At 40.8% G+C, this 18725-nt stretch overlaps 1 protein-coding gene across 3 annotated transcripts in view; it reads left to right on the forward strand.

Annotated features, from left to right (window-relative positions):
- Positions 1–18725, forward strand: part of amn1 (antagonist of mitotic exit network 1 homolog (S. cerevisiae)) — a 34684-nt gene that overhangs the window by 14076 nt on the left and 1883 nt on the right. For 2 of the 3 annotated variants that reach the window (XM_053640891.1, XM_053640890.1), the window contains exons 2-4: positions 5059–8386; positions 8502–8552; positions 8666–9915. In XM_053640891.1, coding sequence (XP_053496866.1) covers positions 5134–8386; positions 8502–8552; positions 8666–8799 — 3438 coding nt within the window. In that variant the 5' untranslated portion in view covers positions 5059–5133 and the 3' untranslated portion in view covers positions 8800–9915. Of the gene's footprint in view, positions 1–5058; positions 8387–8501; positions 8553–8665; positions 10623–10757; positions 10891–13119; positions 13250–16578; positions 16797–17945; positions 18003–18725 lie in introns of those variants that run through there. The other variant, XM_053640892.1, reaches the window with a different exon arrangement.

Raw genomic sequence — 18725 nt, forward strand, 5'->3', positions numbered from 1 at the left:
TAAGTACACTACTAATAGTAAAACACAATAATCATACTAATACTACTTATAATAATGCATGCTAAATAAATTGTACAATTTGTGGCAACTTAGTGGTTATAAACATGAAGAAAATAGAAGAAAACATAGAAGAAAAAATAGGTGATTGCAGTTGTTTTAAAGATGTATTAATTTTCAGTCATTGCTTCTGTGGTTGGGTGTGAAGTGCTCTGGTGTGGAGTGAAGAGCTGATTCAACAAAGAAAGTCCCCCCTCCTTTCTTCCTGAAGTTATCACTTTATGGGTGAAGGACCTTGGATTTTATCTGTTGGGTAAGCCATTTGAGTTAAATCTCCACATGTGACAGCAGTTTCTGTGGTTGGGATGGTTCAGCCCTGGATTAGGGATGTCTCTAAAGTTCACACTATGACTTTCAACATCGGCAGATCGCTGTGCTGTTCACACTACACGACTTGCTGTCTTGTAATCAGGAGTCTTGAAGTCCTTGTGGTGTTCACGCTGCGTGATTGCTCGGCGAAAGGGGTCACACACTACACGGTCTGACAACGATTCTGTCACCCGATGACTCTATCTGGTGTCCAAACTACGTTTTGCTACAAAAACATGGGAGAAGTGACACGGATATATGACACAAAAACCAAGTGCGAACCAGGAGTTGTTTATTTGAAGATGGATGTAGGAATGAAACAAGCCATGCAGGTTGTTTGCGCGATGATTTGTGCTGAAGAAACCACAAAAAGGAAAAGACGCAAAGAACGTGGGTAAAAGAATGGATTAGCACACGGGGCAGCAGGGATTGTGTGTGCTACAGAGGGAGTTGGAGGGGAGTAAAAAAAAATGTTTGTGCAGCTTCTCCCCTTTATGCTTCTGCCATAGGTTTCACGGGTTTCCCTTCCTTACGGTGACCTCACCCCATGCCTTGCTCTCTCAGTGACTGTAGTTCGTCGCCGCAATCACTACCAGTGACGACACTTTTTCACACCACAGGATGTGGAGTGACTTAACAGCTCCAGATATTTAGCATGCCAAATATCTGTCTGGTGTCGGCAATGCCTCTGTGATTTGTCGGCGAGCCTCTTTGTCGTTGAATAGTTCACATATAACGATCGAATGCCGTTGGACGAGCGCCAATTGCTTACTGATTTCCTCCAATCAAAGGGTTTTTGTCAATGAGCTCGACGACTAAAATCATGTAATTTGAACTAGGCTTAACACTCACCCTACTGTTGCAAGATGGTTTAGATAAGGCAATTGCAAAAAGGCATTACTTGAGTGTCTGCTGGGTGAGGATTCATTGCTTTATGACCCCTATGGCAGCCAGAGCTATCTGTTGGGTTTTCTGTCTGAATGTGTCCATGGTTTTTGTGTATCTGTTTTTTTTTTGTGGGTCATATATCCATTGAACAGCTCTCTCGCATGGGGAAGTGGAAAGTGGAAGAACAAGAATAGATACAAGGGGTGCATGGGTACAGAAATAAGACAGTAAGAACATTAGGTTACAGAAGTTCAGAAAAACATCTTGTTTTCAGCAGTACTGCAAGGATAGAAACTTTCCATCATTCCCTCCTTTTATCAAGATAACATAAGCATACATAAAATATTTCATTTCGGCGTTAGTAAGATCTTGCATGGGAAGATTGAGTTTCTGCAGTGTAATCATAGTTAACTAAGGCTCGGTTAACATAACCTGCGTACACAAGCCAGACCATTTCTCTGGGAGTTTGTGTCTTAACAAAGATCCCCCACACATCCAATAAATATCAGAGACGATCAGCTTTGAGTAAGAGTTTAGGATGCGGAGGATTGTAAGTCATATTGAGGTGACTCACATCGGACAAAGTGAAATTCTCGGGCGGGTAACACTGCATTCGCCACTGAATCCACACATTTTAAGCACGAGTGGTGGTGTTTATAAATAAAAGAAATGTTAAAATATATATAGTTGTGGTGCTCCTTAATTTTCAGTGGGTGCTCCTATATTTTTAAAGTAGATGATAAGAATTGGCTCTTTTGTCGCAACAAAAGGACTGAGACCGCACGAGGATCTAAAAGTTTTAATTCCATAAAAAGGACATGTGGCTGAAGCTTCTACAGCTAAAGCTGAGGCCACCACAGCTTGTAAACATGGGGGCATGACCAGAGCTACCGGATCTAATTTTGTGGAAAAATACGCCACTGAACGGAACTTGGCACCATGCATTTGTAAAAGAACAGAAGTCATAAACCCATTTTTTATATGCTTTGGTGGCTTTGCGGATGCAGCGTGTGGTGTAAATTTCTATGATGGAGGGAAGAGAGACCCCAATGTTCTCAGCTGTCCTCACTATCCGATGAGGTGCAATTTCCAAACCAGACAGTGATGCAGCTGCTCAAGATGCTCTCAATAGTTCCTCTGTAGAATGTTGTGAGCATGATGGGTGGGAGATGGGCTTTCTTCAGCTTTTGCAGAAAGTAGAGATGCTGCTGGGTTTTCTTGGTTATGGAGCTGGTGTTGAGGGACCCGGTGAGGTTCTCTGTCAGGTGAACAACAAGGAATTTGGTGCTCTTGACGATCCCCACGGTTGTCAATGTTCAGCGGAGAGTGGTCGATCTGTACTCTCCTGAAGTCCACGACCATTGTGGTTGTTGGCTCTGCACCAGTGCGTTAACTGCTCCACCTCCTCTCTGTATGCTGACTTGATGTTCTTGCTGATGAGACCCACCACGGTTGTGTCATTGGTGAACTTGATGATGTGATTGGAGCCATGCGTTGCTGCACAGTCGTGAGTCAGCAGAGTGAACAGCAGTGGACTTGGCACACAGCCCTGAGGGGCCCCTGTGCTCAGTGTGGTGGTGTTGGAGATGCTGTTCCCGATCCGAACTGAATGAGGTCTCCCAGTCAGGAAGTCCAGGATCCAGTTGCAGATGGAGGTGTTCAGGCCCAGTAGGTTCAGCTTTCCAATCAGGTGCTGAGGAATAATTGTGTTGAATGCTGAACTGAAGTCTATGAATAGCATTCGAACATAGGTGTCCTTCTTGTCCAGGTGGGTGAGGGCCAGATGTAGGGTGGTGGTGATGGCATCATCCGTTGAGCGGTTGGTGCGATACACGAACTGCAGCGGGTCTAGTGGGGGGGGGCAGCAGAGTCTTGATGAGCACTTCTTGAAGCACTTCATGATGATGGATGTGTGTGCAATGGGATGGTAGTCATTGAGGCAGGACACTGAAGACTTCTTCGGCATGAGGACAATGGTGGTAGCCTTGAAGCACGTTGGAACAACTGCGCTGCTCAGGGAGATGTCGAAGATGTCACTGAGAACATCTGCCAGATGGTCTGCACATCCTCTGAGCAGTCTGCCAGGAATGTTGTCTGGTCCAACAGCCTTCCGTGGGTTGACTCTGCGCAGAGTTTTCCTCAAATCAGCCGTGGTTTGACACAGCACCTGGTCGTTGGGAGGAGGGGTGGTCTTCCTCGCCGCCACGTCATTCTGGGCCTCAAACTGAGCGTAGAAGTTGTTTAGCACATCTGGAAGGGAGGCAACACTATAACAGGCGGGTGATGTTGTCCTGTAGTTGCTGATGGCCTGAATCTGCCACATGCCCTGCCACATGCGCTGTGTGCTGCTGGTATCCATGAAGTGACTGTGAATTTTCTGGGCGTGTGCACTTTGGCTCTCTGATGGCCTGGGACAGTTTGGCCCTCGCTGTTCTTAGGGCCGCCTTGTCACCTGCCCTGAAGGCGGAGTGCACGCACCTCCGTAGTCATCCACGGCTTCTGGTTGGAGCGTGTGGTGATGGTCTTGGAGTCATTTGTTAGCTGTTTAACACAGCTAACAAATGACACAAATTAAATTCTGAATCTTCTAATTTGAACCGTTCATCTTCAGAATTATAGGTATCAAAAGGTAGTGAATTAAATGGTACATGACCTGATGGTGTGTTTGTTGTCAGCCCTGGATCCTGGTTCCCGGTCAGTCATGCCCGCCCTCCATCTGGGTCCTCATCCGGTATAGAATTTTTCCATCACCTTGATGAACTCGAACTTAAACTTTGACGGACGTCATGTCTCGGATGTGGCTGGAATTAGAGCGTCCTAATAAAAGGTCCATCTTTAAAAATGATACATTTACGCATTGCACCGATACATCGGATTGCTGGTTATTTGATCAATACATCATAAATATCAATAGATCGTTACACCCCTATGTCTTCAGAATATGTATTGTGGCTGGTCTGATGTGTCTTAAAAACACACAAGCCACATGTTATTATGACCTCTTGTCAGGAAAACCATTTCCTGGCATAGCGTAGGAGGAGAGCTTGAGGGACAATAAAACAAAACAAAAACAAGATAGAATAGTGCCTTCGTAGAGCTTTTTCACACAACAAGGTACATATTCTCAGAATAACATTTACGTGTGACAGACTTACTATATAAAAGTCATTATGATCATATTGTTTTGGGTAAAACTGAAATGAACATAATCGACTAAAGAAGGAAACGTAAAACAAACATAAATAAACAAGGAAAACATCCCAACTAAATTGAACACTTCTAAAAGTGTTCATTATTGCAAGCTTAATCATCAGAAACTTAGCTATCAGTGATCAACTAATCAGTGGCCAGTTGAATACCCATCTATATATCCTAAATCTACATATCCTAAATAAGGACAGGTCATATTAAAACCCCATGCAATCAAATACCATGCATAAATGTAACTCATCAGATATGTGTTGTAGAAGATGAAGTTACCATTAACATGGTAGTTTCTGCTAGTTGGGTTTGTCTAATGCCTTTACTCTCTCTCATCCCATAGTGCTGTTGAATTCTTGATTGTGATTGGTCAGATGGGGTTAATTACTTTTATATAACATCACAGCTCTGACAGTAGAGAGTGCTGCAAAGCAAATCGCAGGTTTATATTAGTGCTGTTATTTAAAAAAGACAGCCGTATATTAGGTGATACGGTGAAGTTTTCTACATTTTACTTACTTATGGAAGGAGTTTATGGATACATTATTTGTATATCAATTTGTCTTTTACACAGAAAAATTAACTTCTTGTCCTCTCTTTCAGCTTGCATCAACCCATCCTTTTGGTGTGCAAATTTGAATTAGAAAAGAATGCAAACCAGTTTATACTTCCTAAACAATGGAAAAGCTTGGTGGCTCTGGAGATCGTACATCCAATCATCTAAGCCAAACATCTAATAACATAACAATACCTCTGGAAACTATTTTAAAGTACAGGGAAATCCTTTCTTCTGAAGGACCAACGACATTTGGAAGTGACTGGAAACGACCGCCACCAAGTCTGCAAATTAGCACTGGCCAAATTCAGTTTTCTTCATCTTTCAAGCACCAAAATGCATCTTCTGCCTCAACGACTACGAATACACAGCAATCTATGACACATATGATTGTTCTGAATACTAATAATCTCAGTGGAAGCTGGAAGAATAATCAATACAGTCAGCAGCAGCAAGTGAAGATTATTAATAATTTACCTAATGACTCCATCTGCCTGGGATTGTTCAGTGATGGACATGTTGGACATTTTGGTGTTAATTTAGCACAAGCTCAAACACTCAAACGTTGTCACGGAAATGCTCGTATGCCTAAAGATATCTATCAGCAGAAGTATGTGTCTCAGAAAGCTATTGCTGTTGTCACACCATTGACTCAGCAGGTGGTGGCAGGTGTGACATTTTCAAAGAACCTGACCAAAGTGAAGGAGGGAGGCCTTGAAACAAGATCTGTACCAAATACTGACGATCAACTGTACACTCCACATACTTTACAGTCAACAACTAATGAAAGTGGTGAGAAACCTTTGTATGATAAAACATTGCAAACAAATGAAGTAGTGTCAAAATCAGTATTAGCCACTGGACTTTCCCATTGTATAAAGGATGATGGGCCTGCTGAGAATGATAAATTTCATGTGGAGAGTGAAAGATTGTCCTCAGTCCCTCTTAATAGTGTGAGTATGGAGAGAAAGGAGGCAGTACAGCTGTATCCCACTGACGATAACACTAGTGCTAAATTTCTGAATGAAGATGATGCTACGGTGATGGGCAGAAATTCTGAGGGCACAGAAACTAGAAGGGATAAGTTGTCTACCTTACCTGTAAATGAGTGGTCTCTTCAGAGATTGCACACTTTGGTGGCTGACTTGGAGCAGATGCAAATAAGTCAGCAGAAAGAAATGCCTTTTAATGACCTCTCCAGCGAGATTCTAAAGTTGTATTGGAATGGAGATTATAAGAAATTATGCAGTGTAGCGAAATCAAACATTTATGTCAACATCATTAAAGAAGTCAGACTTCACTGTGGAAGAGAAAATTCTGTAATACTCCAGGGAGTTTCGAGAGAGAGACTGAATGAAGTTGCATCAAGCGTTCACATTTTAGAACATGGCATTGCACCACCCAAGATGGTGTACACATCATCCTGGTTGAATCTCAATGAGAAACTCAACGATATAGACATGGAACATGATTGTCTGTCATCCTTAATGACTTTGCATCTCAAACCGAAAATTGCTGACAAGGGAGTGCCAATGAAAGAGACTGAAAACATACAGGAGCATACAAATGAGAAGATAAAGGCATTTAATAAAGCTCTAAGTGGAGGAGAGAGACTGAGCAGACAGTTATCACCTGAGCATCAAAAGAACTCAAGTGCTGAAGGTGACAAAATGGTAAGAAAAGAGCAAGTGGATATGGATGTTGTAAATACATGTTCTGTCAAAGATACAGAAGGACAAGATAGTATGTCTGTGAAAAATGTGCTAATGAAAACAGAGCAATCAGAGAAACAAAATAAAACAAAGTGTGAAAAAGAGTACTTGTCTTCAAGTACACAATCATCAGATGTGAGTGACTGCTGTATAAAACCAGGGAATTTGCTTAAACTCCCCACCACAGACATAACTCCTGTGTTGGACAAAAATGGTTCTGCAGACTCCATTTCTGTTGAGATGAGCATCCTTCCACCAGAGAAACCTAGAAGATTGCTTGCTGTTGAGCCAGATGGAGTGGTGGACAACATGCAAAAAGGAGACACACAAATTTCAACAGACAGCAAGGGTCAAGACACTCTGGAATTATTTGACCAGGATATAAACCACATTGACACTGAAATTAAATCAGATGAAAGGAGCAATACAATTCAAATCAGTTCACAATTGGAGAACTACTGTTGTCTCGCTAAATGGTTCCAAATTTTGGGCTATAGCAATGGAGGACTTTGTGAGTGTGAGAAAATGTCTGAGCTGAGTCATCATGCTGACACCTTGGGCAAAAGTGTGAAGGAGGTAAATGCAGATAGGCACAAGCATCCTTTCAACAAAGCTTGTAAGCTCACTGTTACTGATATTTGTGGGCTGAGAGATAACAGACAGACAAAAAATAGACTTGGATACAGAAGCATGACTAGAAAAAATTCTGTTACCTCACCCATTGATGATGATGATGATGATGATGATGATGATGATACCAGCATGGATGAGATTGAGATTGTGGATGTCGTCACAAACTATGAAGATGTACTTAAAATAGAAAATGCAATGTCAGAAGAGTTGATGGAAACGCCACTTGTAGCACGTACTTCACATGAGTCCATAACAGGCAGAAAACATTGCAGAGATCACCACAAAGAGATCACAATGTCAGAGTTCAAGACAGGAGATACACTAATAAACCTTGCATTATTTGGCACCTCTAACCTGAGACAAAAGAAAAATATTTCTGGCTTCACGTCACCGGATACAGTGCATCTTCCCCCAGAAACAGTTAATGTAAGAATAGGTTCTGGTTGGAATGAATACCCTAACGGTACTAAACGCCAGACTCCTAAACAACAAGATAGGAATTCCTGGAAGAAGGCCTATGTGCCATCAAAGATGTCTAATAACAGAAGGTCAAAGAAGCAGAAAAGTGCAAAAACACCAGAATCAAAAAATGATACTGCGGATAACTCTGTGATGAAAACATCAGCGTTTGATCTGATTACTACTTTGCTGTCACATGAAGAAGATGCACAAACACATCGGACTAAAGCAAAATATGAAAATACATTCTCTGACAAACAGAAAAATATAGATATAGCTCAATCCAAGAAAAAATCCAGGAAAAAAATTAGTTCTACCAGAATGGATAAAATAAGGAAGCTGAAACGAAATAAAGTTTTGCTATCATTTAATCTCAACAAGAGATGGAATTATGCAAATAATGGGAGTAAACAAATTAAGTCCTCTTTTGATCTGGCTCATGCTATTAATACAAGTAAAAATACATTAAACACTGGTTTGGCCTTAAATTTTGGAGTTCTGCCAGAGTCTTTCAACATGTCAGATGTTAGTTCCTCCATGGAAGCCAATCAGTCTGCAAGTGCAGATAGTGGTAAGTATTGTATTTATTTATTTATTTATTTTAATATTCTTTATGCCTTCTGAGAGACTTAGATTTTATGGCTACTTATCTTTTTTTCCTCACTTAAATTTGTTTTTCTTACTAGGTTCAAAAGTTAAAACTGTGAAGCAGATTAAAAGGACATGGGACATGTCAGGTTGTTGCCTTTGCTTTTGCTGTTGTTTATTATTATTATTATTATTATTATTATTATTATTATTATTAAACACTAGATCATAGTTGATCTGTTCATTTTATTTATCCTTCTAGGTACTTGGTGTAACAGCCCTAGGAAGAAGCAGTGCCTCAAATATACCCCTACCCTACCAAGCACATCTGGGCCCAGCACATTCCAAGAATTCAAGAAGAAATATGAAGAAAAAAAACAGAAAATTCCTACATAATTTTCTTTTAAACTTTATAAAAAGAAGACATCAATGATGCTTTAATAAAAAATATTTTTGTAATTCTGTACATAGTTTGTGTAGTTATCTAATTAATTAAAGACTTTCAGTTTATACAGAAAAATAATCACTTTAATAGTAATGCAACAGAGTGAGAAATGTGACCTCATTAAAACACCGCGCTCCAAGGTTTATGTAAAATTGTTTGAAACGGAGACACTATTATATCTATTGACCAAAATGCTGCTTGAAAATATCAAATAGTATTTGTTGGCATTAATGCTTGTTTAAACCACTGTTTACATTTATTTCTTGTTTTTATTTCATGATGTATATAAAATGTCTTTTTTAATATATATGTTTAAATATAAAATCTAAATTTGTTGTAACACCAGCAGTGGGTTTGACTGTTCATCCAATATTTCATCCCAATATTTAATCTTGACAAAATAATCGTAGATGAAATGAGTGTTGAAGAAATTGTGCTTAGGTGCATCCCATTTCCACTGATCATCCTTGAGATGTTTCTACAACTTAAAGTTTGCCTATGATAAATTCTGTTGATTATAAGGCTTTGCGGTGCCAGTGCAGTGTCAGAGTAAAAAATAAACTATGAGGTCAATGGAGTTGTTGCTAGCTTTGTGCGAAGGATTATCTGAAGAAGGGTACCGAAAATATCCTCAGCTTTGAAGGTCCTGAAGAACACAGTGGCTTCCATCATCATTAAACGCCTCAGACTCTTCTTAGAGTTGGCTGTCCAGCCAAATGAACAAACAGTGATGACCGCCATTAGCCAATTAAGAACTAGAAAGTCACGCTGGCAGAACTCCGGATGTTTTGTGTTGAGACCCAGAGGGACAGCCAACTCTTAAGGAAAACCTGGTCAAGATCCCTCAGAACCTTAGACTGGGGCGAAGCTCACATTTTCCAACAAGGTAACCCTTTTCCTTTAGCCAGAGATTTTTTTATTTTATCTAGCTAACATTAACTGATTGCTTCGTCCTCTATATTGTGTGCTATTTATTACCATGGCAGCTAGTAGCAGGTCAGCAGGGTTTACAATGGCTTTTAAATCCAGCCTGTATTTATTTATCAATTTGCAATATTAATTTTTTTTTTTTAAAAAAAGTAAACATCCAGAAATTCCATTAAGTCATATGCCTTTTTGGTTCTAAAATTCTCTGAGCCCTGTTCAACACCATACACCTGTGACTGTATCAGTAATACCCATGCATTCATCTATTTTCCATACCCCTATCCTACACAATGTCGTGGTTGAGCCTGGAGCCTATCTCAGGGAATTTGGGGCACAAGGCAGGAGACACCTGGACGGGCCAACCCATCGCATGGCACCATCACAAACATTCACACACTACGTTCAATTTCGTAAGTGCTAATTTGCCTACAACGCATGTCTTTGGACTGGAGAGGAAACCCCTGAAGCACTTGAAGAACATAGATTCAAAGCCGCAACCCCGAGGAGGTGCGAGGCAAATGTCCTACCTACTAAAATACTATAATGCACGCCCTCCCAGTTTACCAAGCCCCAGTATAGGCTACTTTTATTTTGAAGTTTCCAGTAAACATTTATTTTGAAATATAGTCTCTCGTTATGACCGGAAGTCCTGTGTGTGTCTGGATGCCTGCCGATGTCAACAATGATATAAAAAAAAATTGACCTGCGCGCGCTGCAGTTTACTTTAAATATTAAGGGAACATACTAATACTTAGACATTTAGTTCTTGTACTCAATACTTCGTTATAATCGTGTGAGCTGAATTGTGACCGTCAACAAGCCTGTTCATGGACTCTTTATTAGATCTGTAAGTAACTGCATCCATCTTACCTGACAGTAGTGTCTTTTTTTATAAGTTAACAAAACTTATATTAACATTATGTATAAATGTGTGTGTGTGTGTGTGTGTGTGTGTGTGCGCACACAACGTGTTGTGCTGCAGGAGCGCAGTGTGTGTGGCTCAGTATGCAGACCTCTACATTGAGTGCATTAGGACTTTACCATTCAGCGTCAAGGACAAACTGCTACGAATAATGACTACTAAAGGCACTCTGACTGATTCCAACATAAGTCAGGTAAAAACAGTGATATCCGTATTATACATGTTTTTCTGCTGATTGAGTACTTCATTCCTTTGGATAGATTTTCCCCAGCTGTGTTTAGTTTCTGGTTACTTAAAGGAGCAGTAGTCTTTTTCTTGTTTTCATTTTTTACCTGTATAAATAACATGGACAATATGTAGAACATGATTTTTAAAAAATGGACTAAGCAGTGGCCTCAGCTCAAGTGTGTTAGATGACTGAGAAAACCTTTTTGGAAAGCTGGCTTCCAGTTTGGAATGCTTGTTTGTGTTTTGATGGACTTCCTGTTAGTCTTTTTACAGACGCTGTACTCCGTGGTCTCCTGTAGATCCTGGGGGATGAGCTTCATGAACATGGGTCAGAATAGAGCTCAAGGGGGGGAAAAAACAATTCAAACATCAAACCCACTTACCTTTATCAGCGGTTCTTAAACCTTTTGCAACTAGGACTACAATGTGACAAATATATCAAAACTGCAGTATGGAAATAGTTTTTACTTTATATAGCTTTAGATTAAACCTGTTTGACTAGTAGCCCATTTAACTAGCAATTCTGTTTATGACTATAATGCATGTAGTGTATTATATGTAGTGTAGTGTAGAAAAAACTGGTGACACACTACGTTTACATGAACAGCAATAATGTAATTATTGAGCTTATTCTGCATAAGGCAATATTGTGATTAAGGTGTTTATATGAGTTGCTTTTAGGATATTCCTTTCATGTTCCTGTTTTACATGTAATAGAACACAGATCGATTAATGGCACACATTATTACGTCCCCACGCCACACCGTCCGACGTTCCCTCCAGAATTTCACGTATCAACATACAGTTGGTCTTTGTTATGGTATTGTATAAAGTTTTGGGTGTTTCATTTTTAATTTTACGAAAGCTTCAAGTGCAGTTAATTATTTGTCATGCTATACGTGCAAATGGACGACCGCTTGAAGCCGTGGGCTGCGTCCGAAACCGCGTACTTACCTACTATATATTAGCCAAAATACATGTATTTCACCTGCTATATAATAGGTAAGTATGTGGTTTCCTTCACAGCCGTGCTCTCTTATTTACCGTAAAACGGTTGAGCACTGCCATGTGTGATCGTGTCCTGTCGCAGAATGCGGTGAAAACTCCCACACGACGTTGATAGTGTGATTAAGGTGTGTACATGTCTGTAATGCACTTTGATAATGCGACTAAAACAGGAATACTCCACATGTCTTAATTCGATTTGTGTTTACTTTGAGTATGACCTTAATAGGATTGAGGGCATCAGAAATGGCTGTTTACATGGTAGTTTCTTAATCAGAGTATTGTCTTAATCGGGTTAATATTAGAATATTTGTCACGTGGACAGAGACGGGAGCAAGTGCAGGTATGCAGATCAATGTCAATAATCCAAAGGGGAAAGGCAAAGTCCGTGGGCGTTAAACAGGCCGGGGTCAGGTGATCAGGCAAACAAACAAAATTAGGAAAGGCAGATAATCGGGGTCGAGAGCAGAAACAATGGTCAAAGTCACTTTGGCAAAACACGATGAAAAAACTTTGAGAACGGGAGAGAGCGAGTCAACTGAACGTTTAGTCCGCGCCGTCTGAATGTTCCCAAAGTCTCCTTTATGCTGTGAGTGTGTGTGTGTGTGTGATTGGGTGCAGGTGTGTGTGGTTAGAACTCTGGAGAAGGCGAGCGCGTGTGTGTGGGAAGTGTAGTCCTCAGTGGTCATGTTTGTAGTTCGCGGTGCCTTCTGGGAAACTGAGTTACAGTTTGGATGTGATTTGACAATATTGTTGTCCATGTAAACGTACTGGTATGGTTTTGATCCACATGTTCCCAAGACTGACCATGACTAAGCAAAAATCCATGAGTAAGCAAAAATCACAATGAACTGATCTTAAATGATTGAATTATAATCATGGAAAATAAGAAAAATATTTCACACCTATATGCACACCATCTCTAACATCTTTCACAATTGTCTAATAGTAATAACAGCAAGTCTAGGTGAATATTGAATATGTACAGATTTGAAAACCTGTCACAGCTACTTATCAATGGGATATCACCAGTTCTGTTGCTGTTCCCTTTTAGATAAGGGGTGAAACATCTTCACGTTTATACAAGTCTGTTTACTTAGATGTACTGCTGGTAGAAATTCAGAATCAATGAAAACCTTCAAACATGTTCTTTCACTATTTCCAGCTTAATAATGGCATGTGTTTGCAGCTCCTGCATGCAGGAATTCGCACCCTCGGCCTGCAGAACTGCAAGGTTTCAGACTCAGCACTCAGACAAATCCACTGTCAGCAACTTAAGACTATAATACTAATAGGCTGTGTGCACATCACATCAGAAGGTATGCTTTGGCGCAGAGTTATGTAGAGGGTTTTGTTTTTTTTAGACAAACAATAATACAGGGTATCCCAAAAGTCTCCATATATAGAGGAAATTAACACTGTTTAGCAAAATTTTTCATACTTAGTTTATATTATATATGGTTTCTAGATTGCCTTTAAGAATGTTTTTGACAAAATAAGAGCTAATTGAAATCATTCTCATGGCTGGATCGGGAATGGGTCTGGATTGCCGCTGGTGGAGTTTATGACTTAGAAATGCAGACCACATTAGCTGCACAGAGAGTTTATCACTGTGCTCATTGTCGCGGTGTACATTCCACGTGATGCTAACGCTACGGAAGCGCTAAGTAAACTCTACGGAGCTATCAGTAACTTACAGACGGCACACCCGACTGATTTTTCATCGTTGCCGGAGATTCCACCAGCATGTTGATTTTGCAATCCGTGGTACAAACACTTTAGATCATGTTTACACCAACATTCACAATGTTTACAAGGCTGCACCTCGCCCCCACCTTGGCGGCTGGGACCATATCTCTGTTATGCTAATCCCAGCATACAGACCACTCCTGAAACATGCCAAACCGGTTCTGAAACAGGTGAGAGTCTGAGGGAGTTATCTAAGCACTTTAGGACTGTTTTGAGCACACCGTCTGGAATATGTTCAGAGAGGCTGCTACATACCACAACAACACAGAATACAAGGGGGAATACACAGCATCAGTGACTGGCTACATCAGCAAGTGCATAGATGATGTAACTTGCTGCAAGACAATCACCACACATGCAAACCAGAAATCATGGATGGCTGCATGAATGACTGCTGTTCAAACCCGAGATACTGCCTTCAGTTCTGATGACAAGGCAGCCCTCCACACAGCAAGGACCAATCTGTCCCAGGCCATCAGAGAGGCAAAGTGCAACTACGCAGAAAGAAACCACAGTCACTTCATAAACATAAAGTACACAAGTCATATGTGGCAAAGCATTCAGGCCATCACAGACTACAAAGCTATACCACCTATCTGTGATGACGTCTTGCTCCCAGATGCTCTGAATGATTTCTTCGCATGGTTCGAAGCACAGAACAACATGCCAGCGAGGAAGACCATCCCAACTCCCACTGACCAAGTACTTAATCTGTCTGCAATAGACATCAGGAAAACTGTGTCCCGAGTTAACCCATGGAAAGATGGTGGTCCTGACAACATACCTGGCCGGGTGCTCAGGGAATGTGCTGATAAGCTTACAGATGTCCTCGCAGACATCTTCAACAGATCACTGAGCCAAGCGGTTTCCCCCGTGTGCTTAAAGACAGCATCATCCCTGTGCCGAAGAAATCATCTGTGTCCTGCCTGAGTGACTACCGGCCTGTTGCACTCACACCTATCATCATGAAGTGCTTCGAGGGGCTAGTCATGAAACACATAAAGAGCAGTCTTCCCATCACACTGGCTCCATTTCAGTATGCATACTTTCCCAACCGCTCAACAGAGGATGCCATATCTGCTACCATCCATCTGTCTCTGAGCCATCTAGACAAAAAGGACAATTACGTAAGGATGCTGTTCATAGACTTCAGTTCAGCATTCAACACAATCCTCCCATAACAACTGACAACAAAGCTGAACCTGCTGGGTTTAAACACCTCCCTCTGCAACTGGATCCTGCACTTTCTGACCCGGAGACTCCAATCCGTCCGGATTGGCAACTTCACCTCTAGCGCCAGCATACCGAACACCGACACCCTCCCAGTGCTGTGTGCTCAGACCAGTGCTGTTTACCCTCCTGCCTCATGGCTGTGCTGCAAATTTCATTTCTAATCATATCATCAAGTTTGCTGATGACACTACAATTGTGGGCCTCATCAGCAACTATGAATCAGCATACAGAGAGGAGCTGAACCAGCTTGCCAAATGGTGTAGAGACAACAATCTATCCCTTAATGTTGATAAGACTAAAGAGATGATTGTCGACTTCAGTAGAACCCACGTGGACCACTCGGCACTGCATATCAATGGAACAACTGTGGGGAGAGACAAAAGCTCCAAATTTCTTGGTGTGCACATAACTGAGGACCTCTCCTGGACTCTCAACACCACCTGCCTAGTCAAGAAGGCCCAGCAGTGCCTCCACTTCTTGCGGAGGCTGAAGAGAGCCAAACTTCCCCCTTCTTCTACAGAGGGAGGAAAGGGAGCATCCTGACCAGCTGTGTCACTGTGTGGTACGGGAACTGCACAGCCTCCGGCTGCAACACCCTACAGCGAATTGTTAGAACAGCTGAAAAGATCATCTGAGTCTTTTTACCGACCATCGACACCTCATTCAACAACGGCTGCATCCACAAAGCCACCAGTATTGCAGACGACTCCTCTCACCCCTCTCATGGACTGTTCACCCTCCTGCCATCTGGCAGAAGGTACAGGAACATCCGTGCCACAACCAGCAGACTCCGCAACAGTTTCTTCCCTAAGGCAGTCAGATTACTCAACACCCTACTGCGTCCCAACGCTCACTTGGGCTAGCCAAACACCTAACCCAGTATGAATCGGTACCACTGCACAGGCACTAACCCAGTAAGACTTGGTACCACTGCACATGCACTAACCAAGTAAGACTCGGTACCACTGCACATGCACTAACCAAGTAAGACTCGGTACCACTGCACATGCACTAACCCAGTAAGACTAAGTACTACTACACACTGCACTTTACATCGCTGCATCAGTCAATTTATATTAAGGAACTCGTTTTTGCTGCCTGTATTGCTGCTATACTTGTGCTGCTATATTACACAATAGCTTACAGTTTACAGTCCATGTTCTGTGTATTATTGTCCTGTGTATTTACTGTCCTGTGTTTTTGTTCTGTGTATTTATTGTTTAGCACTCATCTCACACTGTTGTGTATTGAAATGTATGTGGTCTTACGTACTGTTCTGTGTTGCACCATTGTCCAGAACACACCTCATTTCGTTCCAATGTATATACGCTATATAGAGGAATGATAATAAAAAACCCATTTGAATTTGAACTTGGAGGCTGTCTCAAGGTTGAGATGGACTTTAGCATGAAAAATGGCAAGCACATCACACACGATGACAGACTTATTAACATATTCGAAAGGATTAAAAGTGTTGCGGACCAACTAAGAAGTGGACGTCCATGAACATTCTCTGATGAAGGCACAACCAACGTGGTGTTGGCACACTGAACATAGTCCCCTATGTATGGAGACTTTTGGGACATCCTGTACTACTACTACTTATAATGATGATGATTATGATTATTATCATCATTAGGATAATCATAATAATAATGTGCTTTAGGTCTGAACGCCTTGGCCTCACAATGTGTGGGTCTTCAGGTGGTTGACCTGACTGGGTGTGCAGCTATAACTGACTCAGGTGTACGAGCGTTGGCACGGAGCTGTAAGTGGCTAGAGGTTATCTCCCTCAGTGAATGCACTGCAATCAGTGATGTGGCCCTGATCGAACTAGGGGCTAACTGCAGGTGCCTGTACAGCATTGATTTTGGTGGGACAGAGGTAAGTAATGCATGCAATCGCATGTTCCTAATACAGAAAATGATCCGTTTTGGTGTGAGTCAGAGCATACTGGAGCTTGCTTACAAATCACTGGTTGACAGTGTGCTGACCTATATTTTAACACTTTGGCACAACCTCCTCAACTGTAAACCGAAAAACACTCTGGCAAGAGTTTTTAATACAGCCAACAAAATCATTGGCAGGCCACAGAGCAAACTAGATGAGTTGTACTTATATTGAAAAAGCAGAGTGTATTCTAAAAGATACTACTCATCCCATGTTAGACCAGTTTGTTCTACTGCCTTCCGGAAGACGCTATGTAATGCCCAGGGCAAAAAAAGAATACTTACAAAAGATCATTTTTACCTACTGTTATGGATAGATTAATAATAATAAAAAAGATTAAATGACTTTTTACATTTTTTTTATGTAAGTCTCTAAGTGAAAGGAGAACACTTGTTTTAATTGTGGCATTAATTTCTTTTGTATCTATGTTTTTTAGTATTATGTTGTTGCTAACATTTGTGCTGTATGGTATGTGTCTTTTTATATTGGTGGTGTGGTCATAGGCATGAATATTGATAAGAGGAGAGCAATGCACACTCAGTAATTCAGCGGTCTAGGGTATAGAAAAGTAGCTACATCCTGTCTGTTCTTGCTGGAACATCCTATACGTCTACAGTCTAGGCAGTGTGGGTGGTCAGAACCCTTATTTTCCACCTTCTCAGTACCTTAGACAACATTAATTTGATTCTGATTCATAATGAGAATCAGATTGACTTTATTCACCAAATTTACAAAGTACAGAGGAATTTAACTTGGCAGATCAGCGCAAGAACATACAGGCAATGTGTGTAAACATACAGACATTCCAGTACAGTCCAGTCCATACAGGATTTCTTTTTTTTTTTTGATTGTTGCGGCCATTTCCAGATGATTTAACTCTACAATTAAAAACATTAGTAAAGCTGTTAACTGTATTTAACATTATTTATTGACAGTACCTATGAACACAATGTAAATGTCCACAAAACATTGTTAGAATCACTTTGTATCTTCTGTTGTAATGCTGAGTTTCAGTGATTTTGCTAGATTTTGCTAGACATATTAGTGTAACTGTAATTTTATTACTTGACATGCTTCTGACAGGTCACTGACAAAGGTGTTATTGGTCTTGCAAGTGGAGTGTGCTGCCAGAGCTTGAAGGTAATGTTTGTATTCCCTGGTATTTATTATATCACTACACTGTTGAATTCTCAAATTTCATTGATCATAATATGTTTAAAGCAGCTCTGATAATACTCATACAGTCAGCAATTTGGAACAAAGCTGTTACTTTAAGTTTTATGCCATGGGAATTTCTAAAGAAACTGCAAAGCCCTTTGGGACAATATACAGTGGCAAGAAAAAGTATGTGAACCTTTTGGAATTTCATGGTTTTCTGCTTAAATTTCTCATAAAATGTGATCTGATCTTCATCTAAGTCAAGAGTATTAACAAATATAATGTGTCTAAAATAATAACACCAAAAAAATTCTGATCATTCATGTCTTTATTGAGAACAACCAAAAAAAAAAAAAACTTCTAGTGCTTGTGGAAAAAGTATGTGAACCCTTGAGTTAATGACCTCAAAAAAGCTAATTAGAGTCAGGTTTTAGCACACCTGGAGTCTTGTTAAGAAAATGAGTTTGGAGGGGTGGACTACAGCTACTTTGATGGATAAAAACCCTCCAACTTTTGGAGTTTGCTCTGCACAAGAAGCACATGCTTATGCAAGCTATGCCTCACCAAAAAGAGCTTTCAGAGGATCTACGATCAAGAATTGTTGATTTACATAAAGCTGGCAAGGGGTACAAAGTGATTTCAAAGACTCTCACCAGTCTACAGTTAGAAAAACATTCTATAAATGGAGACACTTTGGGACTGTTG

This window comes from Ictalurus furcatus, chromosome 14 (assembly GCF_023375685.1).
Source record: "Ictalurus furcatus strain D&B chromosome 14, Billie_1.0, whole genome shotgun sequence".
NCBI classification, from domain to species: domain Eukaryota; kingdom Metazoa; phylum Chordata; class Actinopteri; order Siluriformes; family Ictaluridae; genus Ictalurus; species Ictalurus furcatus.